The 18268-nt window shown below is 35.8% G+C and overlaps 3 protein-coding genes across 6 annotated transcripts; 2 read left to right on the top strand and 1 right to left on the bottom strand.

Annotated features, from left to right (window-relative positions):
• Nucleotides 1-405: 405 nt before the first annotated feature.
• LOC111794052 lies at nt 406-2789 on the bottom strand. The gene is made up of 2 exons (XM_023676167.1): nt 2375-2789; nt 406-701 (listed from the first exon to the last, which is right to left on the bottom strand). The coding sequence occupies exon 1, from the start codon at nt 2666-2668 to the stop codon at nt 2396-2398; it is 273 nt and encodes a 90-aa protein (XP_023531935.1). The 5' UTR covers nt 2669-2789; the 3' UTR covers nt 406-701; nt 2375-2395.
• A 581-nt stretch (nt 2790-3370) lies between these two features.
• LOC111793559 lies at nt 3371-6294 on the top strand. 3 transcript variants are annotated; one of them, XM_023675498.1, is made up of 3 exons: nt 3376-3915; nt 5616-5784; nt 5891-6294. In XM_023675498.1, the coding sequence occupies exons 1-2, from the start codon at nt 3498-3500 to the stop codon at nt 5741-5743; spliced, it is 546 nt and encodes a 181-aa protein (XP_023531266.1). In that variant the 5' UTR covers nt 3376-3497; the 3' UTR covers nt 5744-5784; nt 5891-6294. The 3 variants fall into 3 exon arrangements, with proteins under 3 accessions (XP_023531267.1, XP_023531266.1, XP_023531265.1); XM_023675497.1 differs by having other exon boundaries at nt 3377-3915; nt 5616-5780; XM_023675499.1 differs by lacking the exon at nt 5891-6294 and having other exon boundaries at nt 3371-3915; nt 5342-5617.
• Nucleotides 6295-9786: 3492 nt separating this feature from the next.
• LOC111792350 (plasma membrane ATPase 4-like) lies at nt 9787-17819 on the top strand. Of its 2 annotated transcripts, XM_023673752.1 has the most exons (15): nt 9787-9846; nt 11170-11289; nt 11381-11617; nt 12159-13043; nt 13123-13227; nt 13594-13738; nt 13825-13989; nt 14929-15167; nt 15246-15278; nt 15366-15447; nt 15717-15877; nt 16777-16950; nt 17018-17200; nt 17282-17466; nt 17536-17819. In XM_023673752.1, the coding sequence occupies exons 1-15, from the start codon at nt 9796-9798 to the stop codon at nt 17630-17632; spliced, it is 2862 nt and encodes a 953-aa protein (XP_023529520.1). In that variant the 5' UTR covers nt 9787-9795; the 3' UTR covers nt 17633-17819. The 2 variants fall into 2 exon arrangements, with proteins under 2 accessions (XP_023529520.1, XP_023529518.1); XM_023673750.1 differs by lacking the exons at nt 9787-9846; nt 11170-11289 and having other exon boundaries at nt 11325-11617.
• The last annotated feature ends 449 nt before the right edge of the window (nt 17820-18268 follow it).

Below are 18268 nucleotides of genomic sequence, written 5' to 3'. Positions count from 1 at the left end.
AAAAGGGGATCACAGGCCATGATGAACCAATTCGTGTGGGCGTCTTGTAAATGACACCAAATCGAATCTGTTAAGAACGCAGGTTAACTGTTCAACCATTTAAAATCACCCATCAAATCAAATCACAGACGATCCATTGTGAAATTGGTTGGTGTAAGACAACATTCTATATTGGAAAAGACTTTAGCCCACCATTCGGTAACAAGAATAGTTGCAATGATATCAAGGTTTGGTCTTTTCTGTTCCATCCTAAAATAGCCACCAAACAATTATCAACTAAAATTTCCATTGATTTTATCTATTTCCATCACAAACAAACTTATTCAAAGAGTTCAAATACTAATAATGTTGCAAGAAAGAACATATGATCATTGTAATCTTTCAGATTACTTTTAACAACCTGGAGAAACGAAAGATATCAATTTGCATTTGAAATTTTGAAGCCTGAAGCGATAGTACACTAGGCAATTGACAAAGAAAAGAACTAACCACAGGAATAAGCATGTGCACAACAACCATGAACGTATTGCAACTCAAAGATGGTTGCCACATATGGTTAAAAACTCACAGAAAAGTCTGTTTATTGCCTCTGGCACCATGTGTTAAAGAAAATAATAGCAAGTTTCAGGCAGCAAGACTAAGATACAAAAGCATTCGGGAAACAAATTATTGACCAGAAACACCTTTGAGGCACACTGACCCTGCAAAAATAAAGAAAAGGAAGGAGTTAAATTTAGATGAAAATATATGCGAACGTAGTTTATCATACAATTTCATGCATAAGTTATATGAAAGATTCATAACCTGCATGAACAATTATGATGCCTAAAACTAAAAGCATAGATTCTGAGTTTTACAGCCCAGGAGAGGTTGTCACAATACATTGAGTCGACCCAACTAAAAAGTATGATAAGTTGGACAAGGATTGGTCAATACAGGCCAAGAATCTATCTGATTTGTAGTTATTTGCACAAGAATGAAATGAAAGGAGGTTTAAAATCTGGCAAGGTAAGCCATGCTACGAGCGTATAACACGGACACTTTGTTTCCCTTAAACATCCTTTAGATACTTCTTATCGTACTCTTTTAATCCAGAAATAACAAAACTTCATTCTTAGGAAATAAAATGGACTTACTAGTACAGTATGAGTATATATTTTTCCGCAGGTTCTTATTACGGAAATTAGGCATATCCTAAGACAAGGTACTTTCAACAGGCAACAACTACAAGAATTCATTAAGAGCACTGAAATGTCCTAATTTGTGGGGAAAAAGTGAGTACAGACGAACTCAAAACTGCAAGGCTAGGCCTCATGGGTGAATAATACTCGCATGCACCACATAAACCATTCATTAAGTTCTGAAAAAAAAAAAAAAAAAGAAAAATGTCACTACTTAGTGTTTATATGTTCCATAGAAAAGCACAATCATTCAAAAGTTACATGTGCTCGTCTCCTTTTTCTTTGACCTTTTAAGCACCGAACATGCAGAGATTAAACTGAGTTTAGCATAAAAGCAATAAACAACAAAAATTTTGAAAACGCACATCGCTTTTAAAGTTAGTCTCGATGGCACCAAAATTCAAGAAGTTAGACCCCAAGCCTGAGTTTCGTAACATGGGTCATTTTATGAGATGCAAATCTGCCTGCTTTCCACTTGAGAAGTCATATTCACGGTCAGATAAACAGAAACAACTCGAGACCATCAGCTATGCCAGAATTAGCAGAATTTCCTTATTAAGGAACTAAAGATAGTCGACTATGAATGCACCTAAAACAGTTTCTATGAGCACATGGAACAAAAATACCTAGGTAAAATGGATTTGGTGAGTTGTAATATAGACAAAGGATGAAAAAAGAAGATGATAGGTCCTTGTTTAATCCAAATAGTTGCTTAGAGCGGGGTAGAATAACACATTATTTGACTCTGGTATCTTCTCTCCAAATCATAAAGTCACTTTTCTCCAAATAAAAATGACGCACGTAATATAGACGCACGGAAGTTTTCACGAGAAAAAATTTCTACGTATATATAGTGGGCTGAATGCTCTCGTAGAATTAAAAGATCCAGCGGGAAACAATCTTGATCGCATATTACAAATATTAATCACAACACACAAAAAAGATCATTTGAGAAAAGCTAAATACAACATGATAATAACAATTGACTTGGTTTTCAGATGATGACAATGTAAATAGGAAACATATTCCACAGCTATGATGAAATTCGATGATTCGGGACACAAATACTTATTTTATGCACGAATTGAGCCCTAATCGATCACAATCCAAGAAAACCTAAACACGACTTGGCCTATAAAATCCTAATCGCTCAAAGCAATGCTGAGACAAATATTACAGAGTGGAATCCATACCTCAAGACATGGGGAATTCAATCAGTGGCCACCATGCTCTTTGGCGTGTTGCTGATGTTCAAGGTGGCGCCGTTCCTCAGGGAGCGCAAGGAGGTAGGATAAGACCATACCGCCATAGCAGACATGGAGAAGAGGGTCAATCGAGCTGGTCTGAATGTACTTGGCGTGGTAGTTGTCGAGACCTCTCTGCACTGCCTTCTTCACAGAGTCAATGGTGAGCATCGGCTTCACGTAGCCAGGCAGCTCCTTAACCTTCAAGCCCCTGATTTCCGAGAAGAATTGCCTCATTGCCATCTTGCCCCGATTTGCAGAGAAAAAAACCAAACCCTAATCCTAGAACAAGCGATCGGGATCGAAACTTGAGAAGAATCGTTGGAACAGGCGAGAGACGTCGATTGGGCGAAAATAAATTCTACAGCAATAGCATTTGTTTACATCCGAATGAATGGTAATTCAATCGTGACCGTTCAGTAATTTGGCCTCACTTGTCAAATTGAACGTTCCAGATTACGACAAATGTTCGTTCACGATTGGATTTAGCCTCCTTGTTTGGACTAATTTTGATCGTCCACGTCTGCCTTGACTTCTGGTCAATTACATTAGGTCAAGAATTAAATTATTCAACTATATAAAATTAAGTCTTCATTATATAAAAGCATCCATAAAATAATTTATTTAAAAATATCATAAAATAAAATAAAAGTTAAATATTTTAATTTAAAAAGTATAACAAATATTATTTAATGTTTTTAATTCTTAAAAAAAAAAAAGAAAAAACTCAAATAATTAAAAAATAGAAGAAATGAAATGAAAATAGGCATTTCTAATTTTGAGAAATTAATAAATCAAATTTCTATTTTAATTATCATTATACTCACGGAATAAACACACACCGTCAATATTTTTGGCGCAATTTACGACATTTTAAATTAATTAATTAATTAATTTTTTTTAGATAATTCTATAAAAATATATGTATATATTGCGGATAAATTATTCCGAAAAAGAATTTCTTTATCGAGATTAATCCTCGATTCTGAAAGTTCTTTCGCACACCCAGAGCTTAAAGGTGAGGGAGCTCCTCTTCAATTTATAGCGTTCAAATTTCATCTGGTTTCTTCGCATGGCCCGAATTCTATCTTTATCGCAATCTTTCATCTCCGCCAAGTTGCAATCTGCGCCTTTGAAATTATCGCTGTTGATTCCGTCTTCCTTTGTCCTCGGTCATCGCAACCGATCTACACGTTCCGGCAAGGTCAAGTTTATCGAAATTGACCTCGAATCGTCCTCTTTCGCGGCTGATTCAGAGGTTCTTGCTATTAGGAAGCTGGACGACTTTGTACAGAAGATTATCGTTGAGCGATCGACTCCGGATTGGCTTCCGTTTGTTCCCGGTTCCTCATTTTGGGTTCCTCCTCGCCGTAACAAACCACGCAAGGTGGTCGATCTGTTCGATAAATTGGTTGAACCGCTCACCAAAGAGGAGTCTCCTTCCCTTGCTAACGCCCGTGGTTGGCCCTGCTTGGATTTCTTCGCCAAAGGTATATGTGTGTGTGTATATATATATATTATTCTTTTTGTTTTTGTTCCCCGATCGCGTTGAGTTATTCGATAGATATGTCTTTAGTGGTTGATTAATGTGGGGAGGGATGATTGAAAGCGGTGATTTTTCGGCCTTATATTAGTCTTGTCGTTTGTACTACAACTGTAGGTGAACCGACTTAAGATGAATTTGTGTTATTCGCTATTAATTCAGAGTGATAGAATTACCCTATGCTTTCTGAATTGGAGTGGTAAATCAACCATATTTTTCTTTAAATATAAAACACTACTGCGTCGTTGGTGCATATGAATTGGGACGGTACTTCTGATAGCTTTATGTGATTACTTTGGCTGATCTAATTCTTACTGTCTTGACATTTTAGCCGAATCTTAATTCAGAATTATAATCTGCAGTTTACCCCAAAAAATGGTCGAGTATATGTGAAAAATTTGATGTAATATCTTCTGTCTCAACATTTTAGCCGAATCTTAATTCAGAATTACAATCTGCAGTTTCACTCAGGATGTAAAACATGTGAGGGAATACTGTAAGATATGTTTATGGCTTATATCAACACGTTACTAGTCACATGATTTTGTAGTTTCGAGTTATGAAGAACAACTTGAAATCCCAGATGACTGAGAGTAGTGGTTTTGATAAAGATTGCAATTCACCAAGCATCACTAAATTACAGAAAATAAGAAACCCCTGGACATTTGCTCTAACCCCCAACTTCTTGAGCTGGTCGAGATTTGGGCATATAGTCGTAATCATGATTGTGTGCATTGACATAGTTATTTGATTTAGCTTTGACCATTTCATGGTTGTTCTGGCCTAATATGCAAAAATTTTGTAGTGAAACTAAGAGATTTCGATAAGGTGTAGGATAACGTTCCTTTCTTCTAGCTATCATGCCTTGTGAAAGCAGAAGTATAGATGTTTTATATATATATATATATATATATATATATATATCTAAATGCACAGCATTGTTTCTATCATTTTTCAATTTGTGCGATCCTTGCACAGGGCCATGATTATCTTCATATTCTCCTAATTTTTTACCACGTCCCCGAAGGAACTATGCATTCAGTATTGTTGCGAACTTACAAATACTGGATTTGATTTGAGCTTGAAAATCTCAGCTCTAATTTGTTAAAGATGATGATCAGATATGTTCGATTAAATGAATCCATGTCATAATTTTTACTTTTCAACGGGAGATTCTGTTGGCTGCCAGTTTATGATCTTGAATAATAGTATTCCCAGCTTCACAATCTATAGGTTGAATAAACATAGTCCATTTTTTGTAATTGTTTAGTTTGTTAACTTTTTTAAATTTGGCTCCTTTTATCTCGCGCTTTCATTTTTTTTTTCTTCCTTCATCTTATCCCAATGAATGTTTGATTCTTTGTTAAAAAAAGGTGTATTTCCAGCTACAAGCCTCATGCAATGATTCCAGTGATGAAGTCCAGTAGTTCACAATGAAGCATGCAAAGGGATTTATGCTTGTCACCCATTTGGTGATGGGGATAGGAGTCAAAATATTTGCATCCCCATTTCAGCAGTTAAATTTATTAAAATTTTGCCTTAAAAACTGAGCTTATTTGTATTTTTTTTTGTTAATTTCTTTACGAAACTGCCTATTTTTTGTACTAATCATATTCATGGAATGATGACATTTTTACATGAATGCAGAGTCCATCTCTGGAGCAAATCGATTAGTTCCGGTAGACAGTGAATTGGAAACTTCAAATGAGTTGGAGTTAGAGATTGAGGTGAAGACGCCAACAAGTACAGATAACTCAAACCAGCCTGAGGATTGAGATAGATGAACCTCATACCTTCCACCAATGCAGTTGGGTCGGTAAACTCAGTCTTATTAACCAAGTCCATCGTGTCGTAGTATCTGATATACTAATGTGCAACGGTACTGCTCTTAATTTACATGGTTCATCTGTGTGCGCGTGCAGGGTCATTAGATGGTTGTTGGAGATGCGAGAGACCAAGTAGAGTGGAAAGTGATGGTGACGAGAGGTCGATACCTTACAGATGGTTCTAGTTTGACTGCTGTGGAATTCACTTCCATTTGCTTAGTCCCGACTGCCCTGTCTATTTGAAGCCCACTTTACGCTCCCTCCCTAAACTAGTGGTTGTTTATGTTTCGTTCGTTGTTTTTGGACTAATTACTTTAGGAGCTCCAAATTCACCAGCTTGTTATTTAAATGAAGTGAATTCTCAGGATCGTGTCGTCCCCTCCCAGCTCTATCTATGCACAGACACAATAAGAACTCTTCCTTATGTATGTATAAAGTAACTGATAAAATGTTGTCCATTTCAAGTGCCAGAAGATTAATCTCAGTTCGTAGTTGCAATATCTTCCAGACTGCTTGAAACTTTTGTGCTATTTGTATACGATATTCTCTTTATAGGGTTGGTTATGCGTAGCAAACATTGATGATTTGCCTCTCCTCTGATCTGTTCTATGGAAGGAAGGATGTATGATCTGTTAGGAACTGCAGTCACAATGCCTTAATAGTTTGGGCGAATGGCATTACTCCAAAAAAAAGGCTTGTGTTTCATTTGGGCTTAGTATCGCGTTTTGGGCCTCACGTTGGGCCTCAAGTTGGAGAAGAGATGTTTAGGGATTAATGGGTTAACTTGAAAATTAATTAGGACTTTTAGATATGGCTAAATTATAATCTCTATTTTTAATAATAGGCTATTATAATTAGCATTGGACGAAAATGCCCTTACCAACCTTTTCTAGTTTTATAAACAACTAAAGTAAGTCTAAACAATGCCACGTTACAAGGAAGGAGAGATGCAATTTACATAACAAAATCTAATTAAACAAGTAATATTAAAAAAATAAAAATAAAAACCCTCCAAATTCTTAATAGAGAAATTTGTAAAGAAAAAAAATACAAAATAATAATAATAAATTGTGAGACTGATAGCGATACGTAACGAGTCAAAGTAGACAATATCTGCTAGCGGTTGGCTTAAGCTGTTAAAAATGGTATCAGAGTCGACGGTATGCTAGTGAAGACGTTGGGGTCAAAGTAGACAATATCTGCTAGCAGTTGGCTTGAGCGGTTAAAATTGGTATCAAAGTCGACAATATGCTAGTGAAGACGTTGGAGTCAAGGGAGTGGATTGTGAGGTCTCACGTCGATTGGAGAGGGGAATGAAACATTTCTTCTAAAAGTGTAAAAACCTCTCCTTAGTATACACGTTTTAAAAATCGTGAGCTTGACACCGATACTTAATGAACCAAAACGAGATAAAAGGTCTAAAACTTAGTTTTTTAAATTGGAAATTAAAAAATATGCAATAATTGGATATGGCTAGGATTGAAACGTTTGAACAATTAAAAAAAAAAAGTCATTTTTAGTTACTGATCATATTTTTTAAATATTAAAATATTTTTAAATGATGTGATAGTTGACCATAAAATAATATATTTTTATTGAAATAAGCAAAAATAAATAAATAAATAAAAGTTGAATGGAGAAATGTTAAAATATTTTTTAAAGAACAATAAAATTATTATATTCAAGCAACAAAATAATAAAAATAAAATGAATATTATAAATATTTTTTCTTCCCAAAATCAAAATATTGGAACAAAGACTTCAAGTGATATGCATACTTTTCTATTTTGTTTAGAAAAAGAATATAATAATAAAAAAGAGGAAAATTTTGAATTTCAAAATTCTATATTCACTTTCAAATTCAAATAATTTATTTAAATAAAAACAAAACGACACGTCTCAGCTCGTTACAAAAACTAGCATGCTCTCGAAGGCACTATTTGTGCATTTTAATTAATTTATGTACTAAACTTTTAATTAAATTATGATATTATCTTGAAAAATTCACGTCAAATCAACGCTACTAATATTGACATCCATACTTATCTTCCTACGAGATTAGAGAAGCAATTACAACTTAATTATTTTTTAATGCCAACTTTCCAATTAATAATCTTATTTAATTCTTCTAAACTTCTCAATCATTTTTTCGGTTGACTTTCATTTTTTTAATATTTTTCATAGAAATTATAATTTGATTTTTTAAATATTTTTCATAGAAATTATAATTTGAGTAAATTTAATGAAACCTTGAATATTATAATTATTGATTCATTAATGGAAAACAAATAATTAAGACTCAATAATTTTATCATAATTTATTCTCATTTTCGCTGTTTTACATTAATTAATCGCTCTCTTCAAAACATATTAATAATTAAACTCTAATATTTTCCACAAATATTCATTTAAAAATCTACTCGTGAAGCTAAAGAATTAGATTAAATTTTTTATTTTAAAAATTAATTTTATGAATAATATCTTTTCTTTATAATATTTTTTTATTTCATTACCTACTTTAAAAGAAAAAAAAAACTAAATTTTTAATTTTTAATTTGTAATATTAATTATTTATTAAGTTGACAAACCCTAAAAAAGGAAAGGCAAGGACACTCCATGCCTTTGATGACTTTTTAAGTGTTATTTATTGTCTGCTAACGGGTTGTTTTTTGCATTTCCTCTAAACAATTAAAGGATTTCATATTTACATAAGTGATTTTAATGATATACGAAGATGACAAAAACACCCTCGTGTTGTTACTACAATCCATTGCCTGTAATCATTCCGTCCACCTCCATTAACTAGCTACACTAACCACCACTCCATCACTGATAACCAATTTGGAGGCCTCTATCGACCACAACGATTGATCTTATAGTGTTTGATAGCTGATAGTTTTTATGATATATAAAAATGACCAAAATACCCTCACACTATTACTACCACTAATCACTCGCAATCATTCTGTCCATCTCAATTAACTAGTGCCACTAACCTCCACTCTATCATTGATAACCAATTCGGTGACCTCCATCAACAACGGTCGACTTGTATAGTGTTTGATAGTTGTTCGTTATAGTAACTTAACATTAGTAAAAGTATTTTAGAGTTACTTGTGAAAAAACATAACTAAATATATTTTTTTAATTTTATATTTATTTTGCGTTTGAACTACGAAAATTCCATGGTTGTATCGTATTTTAATACAGGGACATTAAGCCATTTTAGTCTCTTTATATAAATTATTTAATGCAAAGCTTATGTGACATGTATTTTCAGTCAGCACAAAACTATATTTTTATGTTTTTTAGTACATCCTGATATTTTTAACAAATGAAGCAAAGAGTCAAACCTTGACTTTTCAAATATATGCCAAAGTCTTGTATTAAATGACCAAGAAATTTAATCCATAACAATTATAATTAATTTTGTGTCGAATTTTAAAAATATAATTTTTTGAAAACTATATTAAAATATATTTATTATTCTAAACATTCAATAATAAATAAAAAAATATACCTTTGTTAATATAAATATAATTTTTATTTTCGTCTATCTTAGTCATATTATCCTCATAATCTATCTCATTCAGATGTAATATCGATTCATTTATGCATCTCTCATCTACTCAGATAAATTGAGATTGAAAGTTGTGTCGATTTTAAACTTTAAAAACTTTTAAAATTGTATTTGTCTTTAACCTATGATGTCTTGCGAGTATGTTCGAGAGTTTAAAAAATATAATTTAAATTATTAGAATATAAAAATAAAATGGAGTGGAAAATGTGAGTGGCGGTAGTATGGTATAAAAAGGAGGCAGGGTGCAGAAAAGAATTCGCAACCTCCATAAGTTCTGGTGAAGCTCTTCTCTCAATTAGGTAAGTTCTTCTCATCTTCAATGGCTTTTCTCTACTTTTCTCTCTCTCCATTTCACTGAAAAAGGCTTCCGCCGGTATCGGAACTAACTGTATGTTAATTGATCAAGGTCGGAGAAGGGGAAATGGCCGGAAAACTCAGTCTCGAGGAAATCAAGAACGAAACTGTTGACCTGGTACGTAATCGCCTCCAAATTTCCTTCGCAAATTACGGATCGAGCGATTTTACTTTATCGCGCGTTTCTGATTCTATCTCAGATTTCTTAGATTCACGCTCTCGTTCTCCATCTTCCTCAATTTTTCGACCTAATTGTATATGCATGAAATGAGTACCAAAATCAAGTAATGAAATGAGTACCAAAATCAAGTAATTGCGGATTCAGGGTTTTTTTTTTTTTTTTTTTTTTTTTGGCGCGAAGGAAAAAACGGTCCCGTTCACGTTGCCGTTTCATCGCACGTGTATATTAAAATATTAGAATAATTTGATAATTTTTATTTATTTATAAATCTCATCCTTCTTCTAAGTAGATTTTTTTTAATGTTAGTTTGAATAAATTTAAAATTTAGTCCATGCAGTTTCAAAGAAAAAAGTCGGCTGAAATCTTTATAAATAATTTATTTTCTCAACTATAGAGAATTCGATCATAAGGATAATATTCTATTTTCTTAAATTATTACAAAATGAAATATTTGGATGTAATTAAATTATAAATTTGATTCTTTTAATTTTTAAAAAATAAGATTTAGTTTTATTTGTTTTAAAGATTAATATTAGTACATATGATTTGATGAATAAAGAGTAATTCTAACTATGGATGAAAATTTTAACCAATTATTGGGATAAAATTCTTACTTTAAAAAAATAATATCTACTTTTATGAAAATTTTATTAAATTGTATGACAAAATTCTAAGTTATATATACTTTATGAGAATTTATTAAATTATATGTTACTCCCACTCATTAGAATTAAATTGAATTTTCAAAATTTTCATTAATACTATTTTTTTTTCCAAAATTTCAAAAAATATCTTTAAATTAAAAAAAAAAAAAAAACTTTAAAAATATCTCTAAACGTTTTATAAAAAAACTCAAAAATATTTTTTCGCTTGGTACAATATTTTAAAAATATTATGAATTTTTTAAATAAAATAAAACATTTGTAAATAATGTATAAGGTATTCTGTTNTTTTTTTTTTTTTTTTTTTTTTTTTTTTTTTTTTTTTTTTTTTTTTAAGTAAAGGTTGTTAATATTACTTTAAAATTTTATGAATAATTTTTAAATACGTAAAAATATTTTTAAATTATTTACAAAAATTTGCTCGACATTAATGAAATTTTTTGAAGTTTAAGGTAAAACACTCCGATTATTGTTAAAACAAAATAGTTTTCATTCAAAACTAATGATAATGATTTTTTTTTTTAATATTTAAGGATATCATTCCGACCTTTGAAAATTTAGAGATATTTTTTAGACATCGTAAAAATTTGATTTACAGGAAAAAATCCCGATCGAGGAAGTATTTGAGCTACTGAAATGTGGCCCCGAAGGTCTGTCAACTCCGGAGGGGGAAAACAGGCTCCAGATATTCGGTCCCAACAAATTAGAAGAGAAAAAGGTCTGCAAAAAAGAACAAAAAAAAAAACTCCCCAATACTGTCATGTTTGTTTAATCATACTTGAGGATTCCGCTGACGTGTTTATGAACAGGAAAGCAAATTTCTGAAGTTCTTGGGGTTCATGTGGAATCCCTTGTCTTGGGTTATGGAAGCCGCAGCTTTGATGGCTATTGCTTTGGCTAATGGTGATGGACGGCCTCCAGATTGGGAAGACTTTGTGGGTATTATATGTTTGCTGGTCATCAACTCCACTATCAGTTTCATTGAAGAAAATAACGCTGGGAATGCTGCTGCTGCTCTCATGGCTGGCCTCGCCCCTAAAACTAAGGTTAGCCCAAAAAGTCTCAAACAACTTATACTTAATTGTTAGGATGACTTACCACTTTCAGCTCCCTAACAATCCTCCCCTCGAACAAAGTATACTATAGAGTCTCTCCTTAATCGAGGTTCGACTCCTTTTCTGGAGTCCTCGAACAAAATACACCATTTGTTCGACATATAGAGCCTCCCTTGAGGCCTATGGAGCCCTCGAACAGACTCAACTCCTTCTCTCGAGTCCTCGAACAAAGCACTTGAGTCACTTTTGACTACACGTTCGAGGCTCACAACTTCTTTGTTCGACAATGTGAAGATTCTATTGACATAGCTAAGTTAAGAGCATAACTCTGATACCATGTTAGAAATCACGAATCTCTACCATGATATGAATATTGTCCACTTTCAACATAAACTCTCATGGTTTTGCTTTGGGCTTTTCTAAAAGACTTCATACCAATAGAGAGGTATTCTTTACTTATAAATCCACTATCATTCCCTAAATTAGTCAATATGGGACTCCCTCGTGAATTTGATTTGCATTTCATTTGCAGGTGCTGAGAGATGGGAAATGGAGCGAGCAGGATGCTGCAATTTTGGTTCCAGGAGATATCGTTAGTGTAAAGTTGGGGGATATCATCCCAGCTGATGCTCGTCTTCTGGAGGGCGATCCTTTGAAAGTTGATCAATCTGCATTGACTGGAGAATCACTTCCTGTAACCAAGAATCCAGGGGATGGAATCTTCTCTGGTTCAACTTGTAAACAAGGAGAAATCGAAGCTGTTGTCATTGCCACTGGTGTTCATACCTTCTTTGGAAAAGCAGCACATCTTGTAGACAGCACTCACCAAGTTGGCCATTTCCAAAAGGTGCTCACAGCAATTGGGAATTTCTGTATTTGTTCCATTGCTTTAGGAATGCTGGTTGAGATCATTGTCATGTACCCAATTCAACACCGGAGTTACCGCGACGGTATCGACAATCTGCTCGTTCTCTTGATCGGAGGAATACCGATTGCCATGCCAACAGTGTTGTCAGTGACAATGGCTATTGGATCTCATAAGCTGTCCCAACAAGGCGCTATCACTAAGCGTATGACTGCTATTGAAGAGATGGCTGGTATGGATGTCCTGTGCAGTGATAAAACAGGAACATTGACTCTAAACAAGCTTAGTGTTGATGTCAACTTGGTTGAGGTTTTTGCTAATGGTGTGGATAAACAGCATGTGATATTGCTTGCTGCTAGAGCTTCTCGAACTGAAAATCAAGATGCTATTGATGCTGCTATTGTGGGAATGCTAGCTGATCCTAAGGAGGCACGAGCAGGCATAAAAGAAGTGCATTTCTTCCCTTTCAATCCTGTGGATAAGAGAACTGCATTAACTTACATTGATTCCAATGATACTTGGCATCGAGCAAGCAAAGGTGCTCCAGAACAGGTAATATTAACTTTCATATCCATTTGTTTCATTGAATATTTACTATGTTGTTGTTCTTATAATGAATTTCTGCTCACAGATCTTGACGCTTTGCAACTGCAAGGCCGATGTTAAGAAGAAGGCTCATGCTGTTATCGACAAATTTGCCGAACGTGGTCTTCGCTCGTTGGCTGTTGCGAGACAGGTCTTAATTATGTTCAATGTGTAACGCTCCAAGCCCTACCGCTAGCAGATATTATCCTCTTTGGGCTTTCCCTCGAGGTTTTTAAAATACGTCTATTAGGGAGAGGTTACTCACACCTTTATAAGGAATGTTTTGTTCTCCTCCCCAACCGATGTGGGATCTTACAATCCACTCCCTTCGGGACCCACCATCCTCGCTGGCACTCGTTTTCTTCTCTAATCGGTGTGGGACCTCCCAATCCAATCCACCCTTGAGGGAAAACCCAAAAGGCTCAAAGAGAACCATATCTGCAAACAGTAGAGTGATTCTAATTTAAACTTAATTTGGGGAAATTTGTGTGATCATTGTTATGTCACGTTGGTTCAGGAAGTACCTGAGAAAAGAAAAGAAAGTCCTGGAAGTCCATGGCAGTTCGTTGGTTTATTGCCTCTATTTGATCCTCCAAGGCATGACAGTGGAGAAACCATCAAAAGAGCTCTCCATTTAGGTGTGAATGTCAAGATGATTACTGGTAATTAATTCAACTCAATCAAGTTAATCATATCCATTCATTGTGTTTCTTAGATTATTCTGTCTCTGAGCTCTCCATCAATGCAGGTGATCAGCTCGCCATCGCCAAAGAGACGGGTCGACGACTCGGAATGGGGACGAACATGTACCCATCTGCATCATTACTTGGTCAACACAAGGATGAAAGCATTGCAGGTCTTCCTATAGAAGAGTTAATTGAAAAGGCAGATGGATTTGCTGGAGTTTTTCCCGGTGAGATTGATTTTCAATCACCACTTACTGAAATAAACTACGGTAAAAGTTCATTTATTACGTGAGATCTCACATTGGTTGGAGAGGAGAATGAAACTCTCCCTAGTAGACACGTTTTAAAATCGTGACACCGACGGCTATGCATAACGAGCCAAAGTGGACAATATCTGCTAGCGGTAGGTTTGAGCTATTATAAATGGCATCAGAGCCAGACACCGGGCGGCGTGCCAGCGAGAACATTGGGCCCTCAAGGGGGGTAGATTGTAAGATCTCACATCGGTTGGAGTGGGGAACGAAGCATTTCTTATAAGGGTGTGGAAACCTTTTCCTAGTAGACGCATTTTAAAATCATGAGACTGACGACGATACGTAACGGACCAAAGCGGACAATATCTGCTAGCAGTGAGTTTGAGCTGTTAAAAATGGTATCAGAGCTAAACACTGGGCGGTGTGTCAGCAAAGATGCTAGGCTTCCAAAGGGGGTAGATTGTGAGATCTCACATCGGTTGGAGAGGGGAACGAAGCATTCCTTATAAGGGTGTAGAAACCTCTCCGTAGTAGACGCGTTTTAAAATAGTGAGGCTGACGGCGATACGTAACGAGCCAAAGCAGACAATATCTACTAGCGGTGGGTTTGGGCTGTTAGAAATGGTATCAAAGCCAGTCACCGGGCGGTGGGCCAAATGGTATCAAAGCCAGACACTGAGCAATGGGCCAGCGAGGACGCTGGCTCCCAAGGGGGTGGATTATGAAATCCCACATCGGTTGGAGAGGGGAATGGAACATTTCTTATAAGGGTGTGGAAACCTCTCCCTAATAGACGCGTTTTAAAATCATGAGGCTGACTACATAACGAGCCAAAGCGGACAATATCTGCTAAAAGTAAGTTTGAGCGGTTACCAATCATGTAGTCTGAAATCTCCATTCTTGAATGTTTAGAGCACAAGTACGAGATCGTGAGGAAGTTGCAAGAGAGGAAACATATTTGTGGAATGACCGGAGACGGCGTAAACGACGCTCCGGCACTGAAGAAGGCTGACATTGGAATAGCAGTTGCTGATGCTACTGATGCTGCTAGAGGTGCTTCTGATATTGTCCTTACAGAGCCTGGCTTGAGTGTTATCATCAGTGCTGTTCTTACAAGTAGAGCTATCTTCCAAAGAATGAAGAATTACACAGTCAGTCTTCCACCAGCCTCCCTTAGATCAACCATTTCCCTCATGATTTCAGCTAACCATTCCCCTCTTCTTTTGCAGATTTATGCAGTTTCGATCACTATACGTATCGTGGTATGTATCCGAACCTGTTCGTATTCGTACAAATAAGCACATATTCTTATTCTATCTCTATTATTGATCTTAATTGGCAACAAACAGTTTGGTTTCATGCTTATTGCTCTCATATGGAAGTTCGACTTCTCTCCTTTCATGGTTTTGATCATTGCCATTCTAAATGATGGTTAGTATTCTGCCGTTAAATAAGCATTTGATATCGATATCTACTCTCTTATCTGTTATGAATCACGACTCTCTACAATTGTATGATATTGTCTACTTTGAGCATAAACTCTCGTGGTTTTACTTAGAGCTTTCCCAAAAGGCCTCATACCAATGGAGATGTATTCCGTACTTTTAAACTCATGATCGTTCCCTAAATTAGTTAATGTGGGACTCCCTCCCAACCATCCTCAACATTATCCGCTTCATTGACTAATCTTCCGGATATAGGCACAATCATGACCATCTCAAAGGATAGAGTGAAGCCATCTCCATTACCTGATAGCTGGAAATTGAGAGAGATATTTGCTACTGGCGTTATGCTTGGAGGTTACTTGGCTTTGATGACTGTCATATTCTTCTGGATAATGAGAGAAACAGACTACTTCCCAGTAAGATTCTTCTCAATCCCTTCCTCCTGAGCTGCCGCCAGTTTTGTTAGGAACCACGAACTCTCCACAATGGTATGATATTGTCCACTTTGAGCTTAAGCTCGTGTGGCTTTGCTTTTGGTTTCTCCCAAAGGCCTCATACCAATAGAGATGTATTCTTTACTTATAAACTCGATCAACCCCTTAATTAACCGAGGTGGGACTCCTCTCCCAACAATCCTCCCCTCGAACAAAGTACACCATAGAGCTAAGGCCTATGGAGCCCTCGAACAACCTCTCGAGGCTTGACTCCTTCTCTGGAGCGCCCTTGAACAAAGTACACCCTTTGTTCGACACTTGAGTCACTTTTGACTACACCTTCGGGACTCACAACTTCTTTGTTCGACATTGGAAGATTCTATTGACATGAAGTCATACCATGTTAGGAATCACAAACCCTTCACAATGGTATGATATTGACCACTTTTGAGCATAAGCTCTCGTGGCTTTACTTTTGGATTCTATTGACATGAAGTCATACCATGTTAGGAATCACAAACCCTTCACAATGGTATGATATTGACCACTTTTGAGCATAAGCTCTCGTGGCTTTACTTTTGGATTCTATTGACATGAAGTCATACCATGTTAGGAATCACAAACCCTTCACAATGGTATGATATTGACCACTTTTGAGCATAAGCTCTCGTGGCTTTACTTTTGGATTCTATTGACATGAAGTCATACCATGTTAGGAATCACAAACCCTTCACAATGGTATGATATTGACCACTTTTGAGCATAAGCTCTCGTGGCTTTACTTTTGATTTCCTCAAAAGGTCTCATACCAATGGAGGTGTATTCTTTACTCATAATCTGTTTTATCCTCTATTATTTATCAAACCATGAACAATGCACAGGAGAAATTTGGTGTAAGATCTATAAAGGACAGTCCTAAAGAAATGATGGCTGCTCTATACCTACAAGTGAGCATTGTCAGCCAGGCTTTGATCTTTGTGACTCGATCGCGAAGCTGGTCATACTCCGAACGCCCTGGCTTGCTACTCATGGCTGCTTTCATGGTTGCACAACTGGTAAGGCAAGGTAAAACATTCAAACATTATATTGATATGGGCAGGTAAATGATTGTTTGGGTTGCAGGTTGCAACGCTTATAGCAGTATATGCAAATTGGGGATTTGCAAAGATCAAGGGAGTTGGATGGGGATGGGCTGGTGTAGTCTGGCTTTACAGTATTATTTTCTACATTCCATTAGACTTCATCAAGTTTGCTATTCGATATGCCTTAAGCGGCAAGGCTTGGCTTAACATGCTAGATAACAAGGTATAGGTATAGTTTTAACAATGGCTTTCTCCTAACACTCATTGACCCTTTGCTAACCATGTTTTTCGTGTCGAAAACCAGACCGCCTTTACGACGAAGAAAAACTATGGAATGGCCGAAAGAGAAGCTCAATGGGCTGCCACTCAAAGGACCTTACATGGCCTCCAACCAGCCCCAGAAAGAACCAGCCTGTTCATTGAAAAGAATAGCTACAGAGAGCTGTCTGAGATCGCCGAGCAGGCCAAGCGACGAGCCGAGATTGCTAGGTAACACAAACAAGTTCATTATGTTTAGATTATACTAACATTCACCAATCTACAACGTTTCCGTTACAGGCTTAGGGAGCTCAACACTCTGAAGGGTCATGTTGAATCTGTGGTGAAACTGAAAGGGCTGGATATTGATACAATCCAACAGCATTATACTGTGTAGAATCTGCCATAAAAGTTGCTGCAAGAACAAAGAAGATAAAGGCCGAGGGGAACAATGTGATTCCCACTAATATATTTTGTTGTCGTCGTAAGAATGAGTTCATGTTTTAGTGGTTCGTTAATGGAATAAAAAACTAAGCATATCGAAATGTTAGAAGTTTGAATATACTATCTGATAGCAGTTTAAATCTGACCCAAAATCTAAGGATTTGATTCATTAATGGAACAGAAAGCGAAAGGGGAATCAAATTCTTCATTCCCAAAAAGGAATTTTCTTGTTAGAACAAAAGGAAGAACATTAATGGAAAGAATAAGATATTAGGGAGAAGAATGATTTGAGATGAGCAAATAATACGTTGCCTAGAAGTTCAAAGCTTTGTACTTGATTCCTGATCCCAACACCTCACAGATTGAAAACTTCCCATTTTCCCAAGATCCAAACAGATCTTGGTTGAAGGCAAATGGTATCAAGTTGAGATTTTGTGTGTCCCCTTGATCACGACCGTTCATAGCCTTTGTCTTTCCATGTTCTATAAAAGACAACCGTTAGTAGATATTGTTCTTTTTAACCTCTTACGTATTGTTGTCTGTCTCATAATTTTTAAAATGAGTAGATCAAAGAGAGATTTACACGCAC

The sequence above is a fragment of the Cucurbita pepo genome, chromosome LG04, assembly GCF_002806865.2.
Source record: "Cucurbita pepo subsp. pepo cultivar mu-cu-16 chromosome LG04, ASM280686v2, whole genome shotgun sequence".
NCBI lineage: Eukaryota > Viridiplantae > Streptophyta > Magnoliopsida > Cucurbitales > Cucurbitaceae > Cucurbita > Cucurbita pepo.
The sequence above is the reverse complement of the archived record's forward strand: the minus strand, read 5'-3'. Positions and strand labels throughout refer to the sequence as shown.